The sequence below is a fragment of the Sinocyclocheilus anshuiensis genome, unplaced genomic scaffold (assembly GCF_001515605.1).
Source record: "Sinocyclocheilus anshuiensis isolate Anshui unplaced genomic scaffold, SAMN03320099.WGS_v1.1 scaffold553, whole genome shotgun sequence".
Taxonomy (NCBI): Eukaryota; Metazoa; Chordata; class Actinopteri; order Cypriniformes; family Cyprinidae; genus Sinocyclocheilus; species Sinocyclocheilus anshuiensis.
In genome coordinates, this window is record NW_015539821.1 from 955,236 (window position 1) to 974,237 (window position 19,002).

At 35.3% G+C, this 19,002-nt stretch overlaps 1 protein-coding gene across 1 annotated transcript in view; it reads left to right on the forward strand.

The window, feature by feature from the left end:
• The window catches only part of LOC107684130 (ankyrin repeat and fibronectin type-III domain-containing protein 1-like), a 92,396-nt gene that overhangs the window by 2,404 nt on the left and 70,990 nt on the right, over positions 1-19,002 (forward strand). Inside the window, exons 5-6 of the mRNA XM_016480342.1 lie at positions 1,311-1,525; positions 11,567-11,796. Coding sequence (XP_016335828.1) covers positions 1,311-1,525; positions 11,567-11,796 — 445 coding nt within the window. The remainder of the gene's footprint in view (positions 1-1,310; positions 1,526-11,566; positions 11,797-19,002) is intronic.

The following is a 19,002-nucleotide window of genomic DNA, read 5'->3' on the forward strand; positions in this document are numbered from 1 at the left end:
GCGGCTGGTGCACTTCAGCTGAAGGTGCAACTTAATATTTATGCTGGGCGCTGAACGCTCAGTGGGGCTGGTTTTTGTTTTTTTACTAGGAGTTTTCTTTTTATCCCTGAGCGATTACGTTGTTGATTTGACTATGAAAAGGCTTTAGCTATGGGAAGTCCTGGGCAAAAACTGTGGCGTTAGATCTTGCAGGTGCATTCAAGTTTAATATGCTGCTCATTGCTCATATGGAATCACATGGAAAATCTTTAATAAGTTGTTTTACATGAAGAGAAGAAGTCTATGAGGGCATCATGTTTGCAATGGAACGAATTGTTGAATTTTTGTTTAGAAGAAAAAAATCAGGATCCTGCAAGAGAGGATCATGGAAAAGCCAAAGCTATACCCTTCCTGATTCCAGGTACTGTATGTTCTCAAACAGAAAAAAAGGGAAATTTTTAGTCAATTTGGTGGTTGTTTATTTGTATATCTATTTATTATTTTATTAAGGCTTTTACTAAATGTATTACTGCATTGAAAAATATTTTATCTTTCAAATTTAGCTCTATTTTTTTCAAACCAATCTTGAGGTATACACTGTAACAAAAAAAACTAAAACAAAAAAAAAGACTAAAAAGACTAATTTTAAGTGTAAAGGAATATCGGTAAGTTCTGTTGTTATATACAGGGGAAACTGGAAGTAGATCAAACCTTACATTTAATGTAATTTTTCAGTAAAATACTATTGAATGTTCCATTTTTTGGAGGTAAAAAAAGAACAAGTCATCTTATAATTTACAGTGTAAAAACTGTATAAAAAATGGTATTATATGTGGTATTATAATGGTTGTTAGTATATTTACATTTTTTTGTAAATTGCAGTTTTAAATTGTAATATTTAAAGGTTGTTCTGTAAGTATTTTTACATTTTTAACAGAATTATTCTGGCAACCACAGCTGCCATTTTTTTCTGTAAAATTGACAGGATTTTATTTTTTACAGTGTAGAACACAATGTACTCAAACTAAGCATTAAATTCACACATAATATTGCCTATACAGCTTGACATCTATAATATAATGCTTTAAAATACTCTCACATTTTGTTCTCACACATTTTGCACAAATTTAATTCCCTTCTTTTCTCTGACGTACAGCTGAAAGCTGTAATTTTCTTAACATTGATTAGTATGGAAAAAACGTGCGTTTATCACTGCTGGTATGACATGCTGTGCGGTACGGGGGAGCTCAACTGTGATCATGAAAACATCACACTATGACAGCTAATTATAGTGGAGTGACAGCAGAAATGAAATCTCTTTTGTTCCACAGGCCCCTGGAGAACGAGTCTATCTATCTGAGCCAGTGCCAGGAGAGGGAAACCCATCTATTGCCAGTTTCAGCCTCCCCTCAGTCCTCATCGCCCCTGCGGACCACCTCAACTCCTCTGCCCAAGCCCACCAGAGACTCCTGTCAAGGTGGCGTGAGTGTGAGGAAACGGCGGCGCCTGGCAGCCAGCCCCGGAGGACTGCACTGGGACGCATCAGGTATGCCAATCACAAACATTCATCATAGTCTCCGATACCAACTCCTCTCCAAAACTCTTTTGGCTCTCAATATATATAATTGTGCCAGTGCTGTGGGTTGAAACCTTTTTCAATCAAATCAAAAAATACATATGTGTAGTATTTCAGTGTCTGAACTATATTTGAGTTTGAGGAACCACATTTGGAGGTTTTGTGGTTCTTGAATGGATTGATTTCTCATCTCACTATGTTTTGCCAAGCATTGCCGTTTGTTTTTATTTGCTTGATTGCCTGTTACATCAAGCAATTTGCACAGTTTGACATACATATTTGTGAAATTCGAGGGCGTAGGTTCTCTGCAAAATTAATGAGTCGAGTAATCTGGCTAATTGCTTCTGCCGGGAGTGATACTCTCACTGTGTTTGTTGCAATTACCAATAGTAAAAGGCTGATGCTGTGAAATACTGTAGGTACTGTATATGAAATTTATTTCCCCATATCTTTAGACATATCGTGTTATTTAATGTTCACTACAAAGCACATCCAAATGAAAACAAAATAGATGAGACACAGCAATTAACCCTGTGCTGTGCTGAAAATTCTTTGCCTAATTTGGTGTTTGTGGTCAAAATTGCTTGTAAATCTCTCATTGTGCTGTATTATTACCAAATCTTGGTTTCAATCTTTTTGTCAACTTTTCTTTCAATTAGCGCAGGTTTTGTATTTCTTTTTGGAACTGATTGGTCATAGGCCTCATCAGTCTGAGCTTATGCACCTTAGTTTTTGAGTGACAAAAAACTGAGTAAAAAAATAAATACAAAGCCTGGCCTAATTAAAATAAAAGTTGATAAAAAAGAAATGTATAGCAATTTTTGCCTGTCATTTTTGACCAGGAACACCACAAGTGTGACAAGGTGGGTAAAAAAATCCCCAAAAGGTATACAAATGATTGAAAAGTTGTTATACCCTGTGTGAGTAAAGTAAGTAAGTTTTAGTCCAATGTTATAACATTAACTAGCAAAAAGAAAATCCTCTCGGGGTCAAAATGGAACATAACATGAGGGTTAAAGCAAATTTTTAAATAACGAGAATATCTTACAGAACATATCAAAGTATGTATTTCATATTAGTGTTTTAACTAACCTCATCCAATGCTGGAGTTCATGCAGTTATGCTGTCAATCGTCAGAGGTGGCACTGTCATTAGTGCTTTTGTTGTATGTGAAAATGACTCCTAATTGCAGGTTTATTTGTGGCACTGCCCTGCAGGCGACGTTTATTAGCACTGTCGCAATAGTAGTGGTGAACATTTGGATGGCATAATGAGCAATTCATTTTACATGGTCAAGGAAAACAACATTTTCTGGCACCGAGAGATGAAGAAGAGGCAGTGATATTTATTTAGTCAAGTCAAGTCAAGTCACCTTTATTTATATAGCGCTTTTAACATTTAGTCACCCTCAAACCCCACCTACCCTTCAGAAGAGTATTATCACTATCTTTAGGGGTGGTACGGAGTGGCAGGAAATGACTTTTGTTAATGCCATAAACAGCTCTGCCTATCTCTGGAAGAGCGTATGACTGGTATGTAAACAGTGGATGGTGTTACTGGGCACTTGGAAGATTGTTAAAGAGTTTTTTCACCATAAAATGTAAATGCGGTCATCATTTACTCTCCCTTATGTCATTCCAAACCCCACTTTATTTCTTCCACGGAACATAAAAGGAGATTTTAGGCAGAATATTCACACTTTTCTCCTCACAATGAATACAGTCTTTGGAATGACATGAGGGTGAGTAAATAATGACAGAATTTTCTGATGAACTAAGAATGTATTGGGCTGTGTTTAGAATGCCATACTAGCATACTACTCTTACTACTGCTACAGTAAATAGTATGTATATACAGTATACCCAGTGTGCAAATTTTATGTATGTATGGATTACGCAGATAATCTACATTTACCAAAACGTACAACAAGTCAAGTCAAGTCACCTTTATATATATATATAGTGCTTTTAACAATACAGATTGTGTCAAAGCAACTGTGCAGCATTAATTAGGAAAATAGTGTGTCAATAAGAGTTAAAAATAAATGTTAATAAATGTTAAAAATAACAAGAGTTTTTTATTTATTTATTTAGCATTTCTTAGGTTCGGAGTGTAACAAAATGTGATATAGATATATATATAGATATGTATATACACACACACACACACACACACACACACACACACATATATATATATATATATATATATATGCAGTATTTACAAAAAAATTATTAAAATGCAAAATAAATTATCTTATATATCCATGATGGACTTAAGATAATGTATCACTCTTTTTTGTCAAAAATTAGTGTTTTTAATGTAGAGGTGGTAAGTCGATTCACTAAACTTGCAACAGTGTAACAGTACTATAAAAACAATTTATAATACCATTTATAATGTGTAACTTTTAATAATTTAATACTTTTATTCAACAAGGATGCTGTAAATTGTGACATTTATAATGTTACAAAATATTTATATTTTAAATAAATGTTTTTTTTTTTTCCCACAACAGCAAAAATCAGTATCATGGATTCCAAAAAAAATCTTAAGAAGCACAACTGTTTTCAACATTGATAATAATAAGAAATGGTCCGTGAGCACCAAATCAGCCTATTAGAATGATTTCTGAAGGATCCTGTGACACTGAAGACTGGAGTAATGACTGAAAATTCAGCTTTGCTATCACAGGAATACATTACATTTTAAAATATATTAAAATAGAAAACAGTTATTTTAAATTGTAACAACATTTCACAATATTACTGTTTTTACTGTATATTTGTTCAAATACATGTAGCAGCCTGAGTAAGCATAAGAGCTTCTTTCAAAAACATTGATACATTTTAACAACCTCAAACTTTTGAATGCTAATGTGATCTTTCAGTATATACTGCATAAAATACAGTTGACAGTACACTAGTGCTCCATTCTGAATATATATGTGATCAAATGTAAGTTTGATGCAGTGTACTTAGCACAGAAAACATAATTTAGTGAAAGTTTTTTAGCACAAGCTTTATCAGATTCAAAGATTTGCAAAACATCAGCCTAGCCATGCCATTGTAAGCATGATGTAAACAACGATAGTGTTTTCTACACCTTTGTCTGGTTTGTAATAGTGACTGTTTTCCATAGCTAAATTCACCTTCAGGCTAAAAGTGAAAGACATGAAAAGGAAAGTGGTGTTGATGTGATGCCCCTCTAGGGATTCTTGGATTGTTTCTACAGAAGTGTTCAGTACACATATTGATGTCAGCAGTGGCGTCAGAATCAATATTTTATCCAAAGAGCTCCAATGGATGCTGGGTGTTATCTTCCTATAATGACACCATCGTGTGTAATAGAATGAGTGCTGCGGGAGGATTGTTTTCAGCTACTGGGTTCTGTGGTTTTACCTGGGGACGTGAGATTCAGCCTTAATGTACTAAATGATAAAATCAGTGTTAGATAACCCCTGTGTACAGGCAATCGCTAAATGGCACAAGCCGGAAATTATAGCTAAAAGGGTTGTCTGGGTGAAAGCAGTTAAGTCATTCACTCATTTGTTCATTCATAAAAATAAAATTTGTTGTTATTAGTTTGGTATGAAAAATCTCTGATTATGTTATAAGAATGAACATTTCTTGTATGTTTCGTGTATGTTATATAGGCTTTTTTTTTTTTTTTTTTTTTTTACATTGGTATAAACTAAATTACATTAAAAAAAAACACTGATTCTGTAAGTTCATGTCCACTACTGTTCAAAAGTTTGCAGGTCAGGAAGATTTTTTTTAAAGAAATTAATACTTCTGTTCAGCAAGGATGCATTAAATTGATCAAAACGGACAGTAAATACTTTTACATTGTTTTTTACTTTTAAAAAAATGTACTCATTCTGTAAAATCACAGTATCCACAAAAATATTATGCAGCACAACTGTTTTAAACATTGATAATTATTAAGAAATGTTTCTTGAGCACCAAATAGAAAAATATTAAAATAATTTTTGAAGGATTATGTGACGACTGGAGGAATGGCTATTGAAAGTTTAGCTTTTACATCACAGGAATAAATTACATTTGAAAATATATTAAAATAGAACAGTTACATTAAATTATAAAAAAAAATCACAATATTACTGTTTTTACTGTATTTTTGATTAAATAAATGAAGCCTTGGTGTCTTATTTCAAAAAGAAAGACAAAATATTACCTACCCCAAATTTTTGAATGTTAGTGTATAAAATTTCAATTCTGTAATTAAAATTATTTCTTATTTGAATTGCCAATGAATTATCTGTAATTTAATTTAAACTTATTAAGAATTCAAAAACAATTTATTCTGACTAATAAATAATTAATATTTTTTTCAGTGTTATAAATTCTTTCAGATGAATGGGTGCACAATGATGGTTCTTTTGTGAGCAGTGCACTTTTTAATTCATCCGCTGCCCCAGTCATCCAGTAGAGGCCACTATTGCATTTGAGCTTGGGCACAGAACTGAACAAAAGCCGTGTCGGTTCTCCTGAAGAGATGATTGAGATCAAAGAATAGAGTATTTGTGTTTTTTTTTCTAACCACTGCTGTATTAAATTTAAATTCCATAATTTCTGAGCAGGACATGTAGGGCAGTAGAAATTCAGCCATTTTGTACCAAAGCCTTTGTTCCTTTCCCATTAAAATGTCAGTTGTCATTCAAACTATAGCTGATGAGTAACCACACAGCCGTGTTTCAGCATTAAATGGAATTGCAGCCACTTTGTGTAATGTCAGATGATTTGCACAGGTGCCAACTATGAATATCACTATTGTTTTGTTCCTGATGTGTGGTTACTTTTGCTAATTGAAAATACACCAAGCATGTTTTATGTATCTTAGAGGTTAAAGCTGCAGTGTGCAATTTCTGAGCCACTTCTATCACCATACAGAGTTGCAAAAATAATGATCACACGCTGACCATCTGTCATTGATCAGTCATAAAGATAATCCTGCCGCCAAACTCATGCCATTGGTTGAGCAAATGTTATTGTGTTGGGCTGTTGATGCATTGTTACATTAAAAACAGCAATGATAAACTTTTTAACATATTTTTTGCACCATTTTCATTTTAAGCTGTAAATATTTAATTGAAACAAGAATAATAACTGATTCATTTGAAATAAAATAAAAAATTATTATTTTTCAATAATAATAATGTCATCATGAACAGCTGTGCCCCAGTTGTCCAGTAGAGGGCATTCCCATAATGCATGTCCCATAATCCTTCGCCCATTCTCATCAGCACTCATTGTTTGCACCTGTGTCTCGTTAGCCTTGTTAGCTCACCTTATAAAAGTCTGGTTCTCTCTGAGCCTGTTTACACCTGGTCACTTCATGTGTTTTTTTCTGATCGGATAGCTATCCGATCGTGAAAAGACCAGGTGTAAATGCCCTCCGAAACACATTCGAGACGGATATAAATCCAATCGCTCAAACCACTTCAGGAGGTGGTCTGGGCCGCATTCCAGACGAAACTGTGAGTATCTCTTCAGCAAGCCGACGCGCAAACTGCCGCTAATGAAACAAAGTAAGACGCAGATGGTCAACACGGCTGATAATTAATAAAATGCAGCACTTATCTTTTGATTTCGTTGACGTGAACTCCATTAAATTTAAATATAGCGCGGGAATTGAAGATAGGATTTAAATCCGTTTTGTGACGACACATTTATGTGGCCAAGTGTAAATGGAAACCTTTTAACAAATCAGATAGATATCCGATCAGCGGAAACGCATGAAATGACCAGGTGTAAACAGGCCCTCTGTCTTTCTTTGCTAAGTCTTGCGTGTGTCGCAGCTGTAGTTCTAATCCTTTTATCCTGGTTCTCTTGTGTCTTGTTTTTGTGGTTTTTGCTCTTCTGCCTGTTTTTCTGTCATTATTTGGACTTCTTATTGTGTTCGACCTCAAGCCTGTTTTGACTACGATTTGTGAATTATCCCTCCAATAAACCACTGCACATGGATCCTCAGCCTTTGTGTCCCTGTGCAGTTTTGTGACAAATAATATTAGTAAATGAAATAAAAATTGTTTAATTAAATAATTATTTGCAATTTCTTTTAATTAACATGCATACTATACTGAGAAAAAATGGTGTAGGATAATTTTTCACTCAGAAATTGCTAGTAAATTTCACAATTACAAAGAAATGGCAAGTAACACATTGAATTACCATTAGTTGACAGACTGAAATAGTATTTTCTTGTAAAACGTACTCCAATGATCTTTGTTTTATTTACAACCTCAAAAATTATATACTGTGTCCTTAATTCTGTATGCAGTATGTGATGTCCCAGCAGATCATGATTCTTGGTCATATCTCCCTACTAGCCTGCACATTATCAGCAAATATGTTGCCAAACTTTCCTAGAATGGTTAATAAAGATGTTGTCCTCCTCTAATGGCCCTCGATGACATGCTGTGTGTCTTTTGGCAAGAAGTATGGCCTTCCCGATGAATGAACAGACCAGTGACCCTAGAGCCAACACCTCTTTACCCATTGTTTTTGAGGATGACGAAGATGGAACCCAAATGGTTGTCATGGAAACTGGGATCATTAGCACCAGCTGTGGTTTGTTTTAAGGTCTTAAGATTCTTCTCACGTGTTTAATTTAGTTGGACTCTGTGTTAAATTACACTTATCAAATGCTTTACTCTCAGCCGTGCTTGAAAGACAGCCGCAGCGCTTCATCAACATGCCGACGTGCTTGTGTCCATCCATGGGTGGTTTTCAGACATGATGGGTAATTGGACAAATTGGATCAATCCCATAATTTGTGTTTTGATCGCTTATTTGACTTTAAAGTGGGGTCGTTTTGTAAAAAATGCTTTGCAGACTCATTCAATTTGTTAGTGCGCTCAGCCCTGGAGCCACACTCAAGCTGTAGGAGGGTTTACAAATAGTGTCACCGCAGGTGATGTGATATAACATCTTCACATAACACAGAGCTGCTTGGTTATGAGTCTTTATTGACCTCAGACTCCTGGGATTAAATCTCAAACCTCTTTACTGTGTTAGTGACTCATCAGTATTAATATAAAGATTCAACTACTTACACAGGTTTGGATATCTAAATGCAACAAACAGGATCAGGTTGGCAATATGATATATTGTTTTAATAATGTAGTTTGCATGTTAGATAGCAATATGGTGTGTGGAAATGCTGTGAAGGCATCAAAGCAGATGGTATGTGTAGATGCGAGCTCATAATGTGAAAATAATGTCTAGCTGTGCTAGCCAGAGCACCACAGGAATCTGTCGTCAGGGACCAGTGAAGAAACTTGATATGGTTCACTTGGACACGTGACACACACACACAGATGCTGCACCCATCAGTTCGGGTTTCATTCTGCTACAGTCACCATCATTTCCATAGCAATGTGCTAACAAAGTTAGTCTACAGTATGTGTTTGACAAGTGAGATTATATAATGTAAGGCTGTAGCGTGCAATCCACACTTGGATTGACACCTGGGTGACTAATAAGAGTCACTGAGTGGCATAAAATGCTGAGGTTTTCAGTGGATTATTTTTGTGGATTTGTCAATGGAACACACGGAAGTCCAGTAATTGGGCTGTTTTTTTGTTTTGTTTTTTTGAAAGAAAATTGACTGGTTATTTTCTGGTGTGGTTATTTCAATTGTTCTTGGCAGTTCAAAATTAAAATACCATTGTACTAACATGGTTTTAGTGAATACCATGGTATTGCTTGCAGTATCTTGGAGAATGATATGATATGATATAACATGATAATCATTTAATACCATGGGATATGGATGTTTCTTCAAATATGGGCACTTCTCCCTGTGGACTTTAAGAAAATGATCTGAAAATGAAGTGTTTCTACACATTGTCATTTTACAAATCTCAAATTACAGTATGTATCGTGTTTAATAGCATTCTGTACAGAAAATGACATTTTAAACTTTATGGCATAAAATGGACATACTGTATGACTTGCTTTTATTTTATATTTCCAAAATACAAGTTTTATAATATTTACATGGAATTTCACATTTGGCAGTACAGATGAGCACCATTTTTTGATATTGAAATAATTAAAATGGAAGTAATTAATTTGGATTTATTTAAGGTCAAGATTATTATTATGAATAATAATAAAAGATTTAACAATAATAAAATATACACATAAATGTCTTTTGAAAAGTAGGAAAAAATAAATGATGATGGCATGGTAAAATGTTTACCTTTATATAACAATAAGAACTATTATTAAAAATCAACCCCTGGGGCATAAAAGTGTGTGTCATTGAAAAAACACCCATAAATCAAAGTATTACTCTCTGATACCATTACTGTGATGTGCTACAGTGTTTGTTGCTTTCCTTAGGCAGTTACTTTAAAATCAGTATCTCCATCTTGTCAAGTGCTGCCAAAATAATGGACCATGGTTACCATCTCTATTCATCGTCCGCATTTATGTGGCTTGCTGATTGTTTTCACAAATTGGCATCATTTATTTGAGCTTGGTTATCAAAATGTTTAAGATTTTGTCAGGACACCATTACAATTCATTACAGATGCAAAACATAGTGGATTGTAGCTGTAAAACCGAATTCATAAATGTTTATTTGACATCTACTTCAGAGGATGTTTTCTTCACAACAGTCTCAGAGGGGAAGACAGTAACGGCGAGGTCTTCATGCAGTTTTAATTGTAAGTGGAGGAGATGAAACCATGCAATGTGTTGCTCAGTGGATAAAGAGCAAGAACTGCTGCTCACCAGCTGATTGTACAGAGAAACCAAACACCCCGCTTACAAACCTAGAAACATACGGTGCATGTGTGTGTTTACATTATAAGCCTCCAGTTTACAAGAACTGCTTTATTAGATCTTCAAGATACTTTACTTTTAATGTTACTTGAGGTGAAAGTGAAATTTTTAGCCATTCAACTGATTTTTATTCATCTATGTGGTACAATAGGTGGTAATACATTTTTTACACAGTGTTCTTTACGGTGAAATTGTTACAGACATGACTCACTAGAGAAGCAGTGGGAAGATGTTTAATCAGAGCATTTAAAGTGAGAATTGAGAGGAAGTGAGAACGTTCTATTCATATTTTTTTTTCTTTTTTAAGTGATTTCTCATTTATACAAAATTCTTCTTCAGTGCTGCTGTTTTCTACACTGTTTAGGCCTAAATTTAAGATTTATGTGTTTGAATTGCATATCAAATTTCCATCCATTTTGATTACACAGTTTTAACATAAACTAATAAACTCATTGTCATGCATATTTGTCAGTTATACATAAATTAAACCGGTAAAAATTTCCATTGCATTGTGGAATAAGCAATATTCAATTAGTTAAAATGTATGAGATTGAATAAAATTGGATTTATTGTTAATAAATATATAAACCTGGTTATTCTGTGTTTAAAACACATTCAGTTTATTAGTACTTCTACAGAATTTTTTTACTTTGTCTTACCTGTTTCATTTATATAAGGAAGCTAGTTTCTGCCACATAATATAAATATAAAAAGTGCAAAAAAAAAAATTATCTCGCAATTCAGACTTTTTTCTTGCAATTCTGAATGTATATCTCTCAATTCTGACTTTTTTGTTCTCAGAATTGAAAAAAAAGAACTATGAGATATAAACTCATAAATGCATGGAAAAAAGTTTGAATTGTGAGATAAAAAGTCGCAATTACAACTTTTTATTTTAATTTTAATTATGTATTTATTTTTTTAATCCCATGGCAGAAACAGGCTTCCATATGTATGTACATCACATTAAGCTTATGTTAAGACTGTTTAAAGAGATGGGAAGTTTAAATGCAATTCATATACATAAATCCTAAATTTAGGCCTAAATATTTTTGTGAATCCTTTATTTTAAAACACAAACACTTCAAAATGTGTGTTCTTGTGAGGGGAGGTTTTGGTCCTATCCTCATTCTCCGGTGTTTTCTTTCTCTCTGGGTGTCAGTTATCACTTGAGGTGTCTGTTTCTCTCTTTCAGGGTCAGTGCTGCGTGACCATGACCGAGGGGAGACATCGTCACTGTCGGAAGTGAAGCGCTTTCCTCGGAGTGTGGATTCAGAGAGCCGTGTCCCAGAGCCTTGGAGGGATAGAGTGCCTCTTTGGAAGACCATATCCATCGATGACCGCCTTTTCCAGCAAACACCTAGAGAACATCACAGACTCCTCAGCCGAATAGAGAGGGGCAAGAAGAAACTCAGGAACATTAATGTGAGTGTAGAGATGTTTCATATTGCTGTCAAATAGAGCTCAGCTATAGATACTATAAGAAATTCCATATTGGTCCTAGATATAAATGTGCCCTTCGTTGCTTGTTTTTTGCACTCTTAGCACATCCACCTTTGTAGGCGGATATTGATGTAGCGCATACAGTGTTTTGACAGTTCCACAGTTGCTGAGCTTTTGCCGCGAGGTTCTTCATAGACGTTCAGTTGTGTAACTGTTCAAAAAAGTTTGCCCAGAATTCATCCTGGAGTTTGATCATGGCTGTCTATTCAGCGAACACTCATCTGTCATCCTACACCAGTGAGTCAGTGCTTTGAGGACGCACTGCCTTGTAACCTTAAATTAGGGACTTTTGCAGAACATGAATTCCATCTGCATACATTTGCTATAGTAAAGACGCTGCTTCTGTGCAGTTCTGAGAAAGCTGTTCATTATATAAATATATAGGTTAAGAAGGGATAGATAAAGAAGTATTCGTGATGTAGGCTTTTATGTGCTGGTCTCAAATAATCATGGCCATGAATAACAAACAGGTCTGGGCATTTCTAGCTTCTTGGAATGGATGGTAATGGATTATGGATTATGGGTGGATTGCATCAAACTTTACCTTGTTTAAAACTCATTAATGTTAACTCATTAATGGAGCACATGCTTCAACACAAGTTGGAGTCGTTTACTGAAAACATACTCATCTATGAATTGGAAAAAAAGTGAAAAAATAAAATCTTTTTGATCATGAGGCATCTATCAGAAGTAGGATCCCTCTGGGGGTACGTGGCTTATTAAAATGTGAAAACCTCCAAGAGAGCACCAAATAGATAAATGTATCTAATAAAACTAGAAGCACCATAATTCATATAATCAAGGTGAAAGCAACAATCAAGGATTTAATTCAATATTTTACATTACAAAGGAGATGTAAAATATTTCACATGGAAAGGTGAATACGTTTTTTTTTTTTTTTTTGAATTTTTGAATTAGTTTTTTTTTTATTATTATATATGTATTATTGTTATTTATTATTTTTAAATTATTTAAAAATCTTTAAAACCATTAAAAATATGTTTATATTTATAGATATTTTTTGAACCTGCTCATATACACAAATTGCTTGAACGAACTGATTCACTACAATAAATCTGACTTAACATTACTTTAGATGCTATATTGAGCATGCACATGAGGCAAAAAGGCCACAGTAATTCAAGTGCGCTAAAACAGTGATGCTGTGTTTTTGTGCAAAACATCTCTACATTTTGGTAAAAGTAGCTTGTTACTGGAACCGTTACTCTTGTTTTGAGAACTCCTGCACTACAGTCGCGTTAATAAAAAACGTTTTCTATCCAATATAAACACAAATCATCCAGAAATTAGTGTGCTTATCTCAGGAAGGAAATCATGCAGTTGTTCATAATGCAGTTAAAAAAATGAACACTGTGTATAATATTGTGAGGTATCGGATCCTATTGCACATCAACAATGTTGAATATCAATATGGTTTGTGGAAATGCTGTGAAAGCATCAAAGCAGATGGTATGCGTAGATGCAAACTCATAATGTGAAAATAATGTCTAGCTGCGCTAGCCAGAGCACCACAGGAATCTGTCATCATGGACCAGTGAAGGAACTTGTTATGGTTCAATTGGACACATGACACACACAGACGCTGCACCCATCAGTTCAGGTTTCATTCTGCTACAGTCACCATCGTTTCCATAGCGATGAATGAATGAAGTTGGATTCTTTGTTTGTTTCAAAGTCAGATTACATAACGTTTTAAAGGTGTAGCGTGCAAGGCTTAATTGCATTGATAGTATACCCTGGTAATTTAAAGAATCTTTGAATTGCATAATATTCTGAGATTTTTACTGCTTGTTTGTGAGTTGTACAGTGGAAAACAGATGTCCAGTATTGGTCTGTTCTTGAAAAGAAAATTGATTGTGATTATTTTCTAGTGTGGTTAGGTTGGCTTGTGTCTCTTCCTTAACGAGTTTGTTTAGATCTCAGGAGATGTCATTAAACAAGTGCTGGCAAAATAATATAGGCCTACCACTGATATCATCTGTGTGCACTCCAATCTGTGTAATTTGTTTCCAGATTGTTTTTACAAATGGCCTTTATAGGTTTGAGTTTGGTAATCACAATGGTTAATATTTTGTCAGGGCACACATTAAAGGAATAGTTCACCCAAAAATGAAAGTTTGCTGAAAATTTACTTACCCTCAGGTTATCCAAGATGTAGATGAGTTTGTTTCTTCATTGAAACAAGTTTGGAGAAATGTAGCATTATATCACTTGCTTACCAATTGATCCTCTGTAGTGAATGGGTGCCGTCAGAATTAGAGTCCAAACAGCTGATAAAACAATAAACACAATAATCCACAGATAATGAACACGACTCCAGTCCATCAATTACGTCTTGTGCATCAAAAATTGTGAATTATTGCGATCCATCAAGACATTTTTAACTTCAAACCATTGTTTCCTACTAAAATACAAGTCCTCTATCCATAATATTGTTTGCTCCAGTTTAAAAGTCATTTTGTCTGAATCAAGAGAGAACTATGCACAGATCAAGCTCACAAGTGAACACAGTCTAAAACATAAAAAAGGTTGTTTGATGTTGTAATCCACCCTGACATAAGTTTTTGTTTTAATAAGCTAAGAGTGAATCTCATGTCAGTGGATTTTTTTTTTTTTAAATTTCACTGGAATAGACACAGTGCGTGTCTGAGAGCTGTGTGCAGGCGAGAACATTGCCACTGTCACATTTCAACACTTATGACAAACGCATCGAGGTCTCAGAAAAACATTCAAAATGTCAAATTCTAGCACCAGATCTTTTTTGCATATTTATAGAAGCAAATCTGTTTTGAGATGATTTCGAAATTACTCATTAATGTGGTGACAAACATTGCCCATATGAGACGGTCTATGGTACTAATTACTTTTGATCAAAATGTTTATTCCTGCTTTTTTCCTGTCTTTTAGATAGTAAGCATCACATAAAAACTTTATTTATGCATGTATGTTTCAGTAAAAATGAAGATGTTGATCCTTCAGAGCTGCAAAGCAAAACATGCACAGAGGTTTGCTTGAACATACACATGTCTCATGAGAGCGTTAAAGGAATATTTCCAAAACCTACATTTATGATATTTTAATGGTCATTTTCTGATTTTAAAAGACATAGAAACATATGGCTAGAGTTGTGTGAAGATATAACAAAAAATCGCCTTTTGTCTTTGTGGGTTTGGAACGACATGAGGGTGAGTAAATAATGACAGCGCTTTCATTTTAGTTTCATTCCCTCCAGACAGGCTAACAAAATAATAGGGCTCAAGGCCAATTGATAATCTGCATATGTTATAAAGATTGACTGGGAATTTACAGTCCAGCTGGAGATGATTTCCTACTAGTCTAGCAAAAATCTTTATTATTCATACATTCCTAGCTCTCCTATAATTTCCTAACAATTGTTCCACTGAAATTGTTCTGTGACCAAAAATATAAGAGATTATAAGATATAAGAGTGTTTGCTCTCTTTTCATACCACAGGCAGAATTTCATGTCACCTAGGTGTTTTTTACACCTTGTCGAATGAAAGAGTGCCATGATTAAGAGGTGCGTTTGAATCCTTGGGCCATTTCCAAAGAGAAGGATTTCTGAGAAGTGATGTGGACGTAAAAAAAAAGCATGTGTCCAGTCCACAACCCAAGTTCCGTTTTTTTTTCATTTCCAGAATGCTTCTGGATGAGTTGTCAAACTTTATAGCCCCATGGCAGGAGAAAACACAGATATTCCAGAATTTTTCCCTGCTCACAGCTCAGGCATGACTGCATGGAAAGTGTCAGTGGAGAGCTCCTTTGTTATGGTGAATAGTAAAGCCTTTAAAATCAAAATGCACTTGAAAGCAGAGTCTGGAAGGCTGTCTTTCTGTAATTATGTCGCCAGGTTATGTCAATCACTCTCTAGCACTGATGGCCATGAAATTCAGAAGGCTAGAGGGTTTGTTCTGATGCTTGTGCTATTGTGCAAGGCTTGATATTCTGATGTAGGAAAGTCTTAATTGACGCATAAGTGGTGATCTGTATCGAAAAAACCTTAAGAAAAACAACAATACAAATCAGTTAATGAGAATATTAGATACCCAGCATAATGAAACAAATTCACATAACCTCTTGCTGCAATACTCATATTATTTTGTATGTTTCACTCTGAAATTTCATGCAGTTGAACTGCATGAACTCCTCAAGTTTGTTCTAAGCTTGTTTACATGGTAATTTCATTTTTGTAATCGCACTTTAAAACTCTTTTTAAAGCTCTTTAAAACGCAATGTCAGTGTCACAAATGTGGTTATTTCATTATTGACCTTGTGATAATTTTGAATCTTAAATATTTCTAATTAATTTTGCCATCAGTGTTTCTTTGGTTTAAATTCTTCAAAATCTTAAAAATAATATTTGTAAATAATATTTTGATTCCCAACTTTCCAATGTGTTCTGAGACTTTGAACCTCACTGCATATTGCAGAGAAAAATCTGACAAAAGATATGTTGGATGCTACAGTACAGACCGATGCAGCAATTTATTGCCTTTGTTTAACACCATGCGTTACCATGGTGCTTGGTTATTGCTGGGCTGAGGGTCGAGTCTTTTAGCTCAAGGTGCTCAAAGCGTTCAATGTGATGTGATTGAAGATCCAGAAGCTTTAAAAACAGTCTTTCCAAAACCTGGCTCCCAGGGATTGTTTCATCTCATGTATTACTGCTTTGGGCATCACTGCGTTATTTTAATCACTTAATCTTTAGACAAAAGAACGTCTTTGAAAAATTGACCTTCTATAATTGTTACAGAACAGCCACTTGAACCTTCATTCATGCTAGAATAGCATTTCCTCAACCATCTCCACATGATTGCGTAATGGATTTCAATCAGTGCTGATTGATAAAAGCAAAGCCTGTTCTAAGAAACATTCAACACCTCCTGCAGAGTTTTTTCTAATGTATTGTACGCTAACTCACCACTTTCCAACCCCTCCTTCTAGTGCCCCTAGTTCATGCGCTCCAATCCAGCATAAGGTCTACATTCCTGCTAGGACTTTTCTGGGATGTTTACCTCCAGACCTCTCTCAGACGTTCTGTCCTGTTTCCCCTCCCGTCCTCCTCATTGTGGCGGTCTCTGGCAGCGCCTGCCGGATTCCTTCGTGTCTATCACTCTAATCAGGCGGCCAGACTCATTACAGAGTCCACTTAGTCAAGCGCCGCCAAAAAGAGAACTTGCCTGTTGTCTAACGGGGGAGGGCTATTTTCTTTTCATTTTGGATGGGGTGCCGTGGTCTAGTTCGACAGACTTGCTTTCTACAGGTTTAAGTGTGGCCTTATATGAAAGTTTACTTCATTAAGAGACCATAAGGGGGCAAGCTTGCCCTCTCTCTGCCATGCCAGAGCCGCTGTCTAGCCCAAGGTGATGAGTGTGGGTAGAAGACGTTACAGAAAAATTTCAAAGCTGTGTTGCACCCAGACGTTGTAATAGATTGGATAACAATGTGCAGCAGCTTAGTTTGAATTTCTGATTTCAGATGTTTATGAATGTCTTGTTTGTGTGGGTGGAATCAATTTAGCAGCACATTAAGAGGGGAAAGAAAATGGCAGGCCTTCTTACTAAGTTATGGAGAGGAGAATAAGAAGCTGTGAATTTGATGCCCAAAACTTCAGTATGTTCTCCATGAATTATTAATGTAATCCATCAGTTACCATAAAGTATAGACCTTATATTGTAAAAGGTACAGTGGGGTTCAAAATTGTCAGTGAAAATGCTTCTATTATGCGTCCTTTTCTAGCTTAATGCTAAACTCATTACAATATATATTATCAGCATAACAAATTTATGCATTCAGAATTGCAATTGATTTTGAAATTGAATTTGATGATAAAATGTTTATTAATGTATCCATTTTCATCATTCCCTTTTTTTGTCTTTATCACCATTTTATTTATAATGGTTCTAAGTTGTCACATGAATTAAAAGTACAAACATTCCCTGTAGTTTCTCAATTAATATAAGCTAAAAAAAGCTATATAGAATAGTTTTAGCTCGAATTTAGAATAAAACACTGCAGGACGTGTCAACCATTTGCATATGGAACATAAACTCTAAATGTATGTATACATTAAGTTAATTAATATATTAACGATTAAAGGGGTCATATGATGTTGCTAAAAAGAACATTATTTTGTGTATTTGGTGTAATGAAATGTGTTTATGCGGTTTAAGGTTAAAAAAACACATTATTTTCCACATACTGTACATTATTGTTTCTCCTCTATGCCCCGCCTTTCTGAAACGCGTCGATTTTTACAAAGCTCATCGGTCTGAAAAGAGAGGTGTGCTGTGATTGGCCAGCTATCCAGTGCGTTGTGATTGGCCGAATACATCAAGCGTGTGACAGAAATGTTACGCTCCTTACCATACTGTGATGCTGTGTCCCAGAGCGACGAGACAAAAACATTAAACCCCATTATAAACGAGGCATTTGTTGCATCCAGTGGGGACATAATTACGGATTATAATGACTTATACTGTCTTTTGCCGCATAAACGTAAAACCATGTCTGCATTTGTGATCGGAGAAATGACAAAACAACAAGTGCTACTCTACACTGCCCAAAAAACTCACTTTAAATATATAAAATATAAAAACTCTAGTCTAGTCTAGAAAAAAATTCTAGTCGTGTCCATTTTTGTAAGGCCAAACAAAGTAGTTTCGCTTTCACAACAAAACAGCGTCACACACCGCGGCCTTGAGTGAGCGGAGGCCGGAGGCCGGAGGCCTAGAGTGAGCCGCGGCCTAGAGTATGCGTAGGCCGGCTTGAGTGAGCAGAGGCGGCCGGCGGATTCGACAAAGGAGCATCCGGAGGGCTTGCGGCAACCACAAAACTCGCGTTTGAATCATCAGTGGCAAATTCTTTAAATATAAAAAACTTACTTACAGTCTGTGAGTCAAAACATTGTAGTCTACTCTACCAGGATCAGGAAACGTTCTCCATAAAATGTGCTGCACACATCTGAATATTTGGGTTGAAGTGTTCTGGAACAGTGTTACAGTAAATTACATTAACCACTGATTTCTAGTCGTGTCCATTTTTGGAAGGCCAAACAAAGTAGTTTCGCTTTCACAACGAAACACAG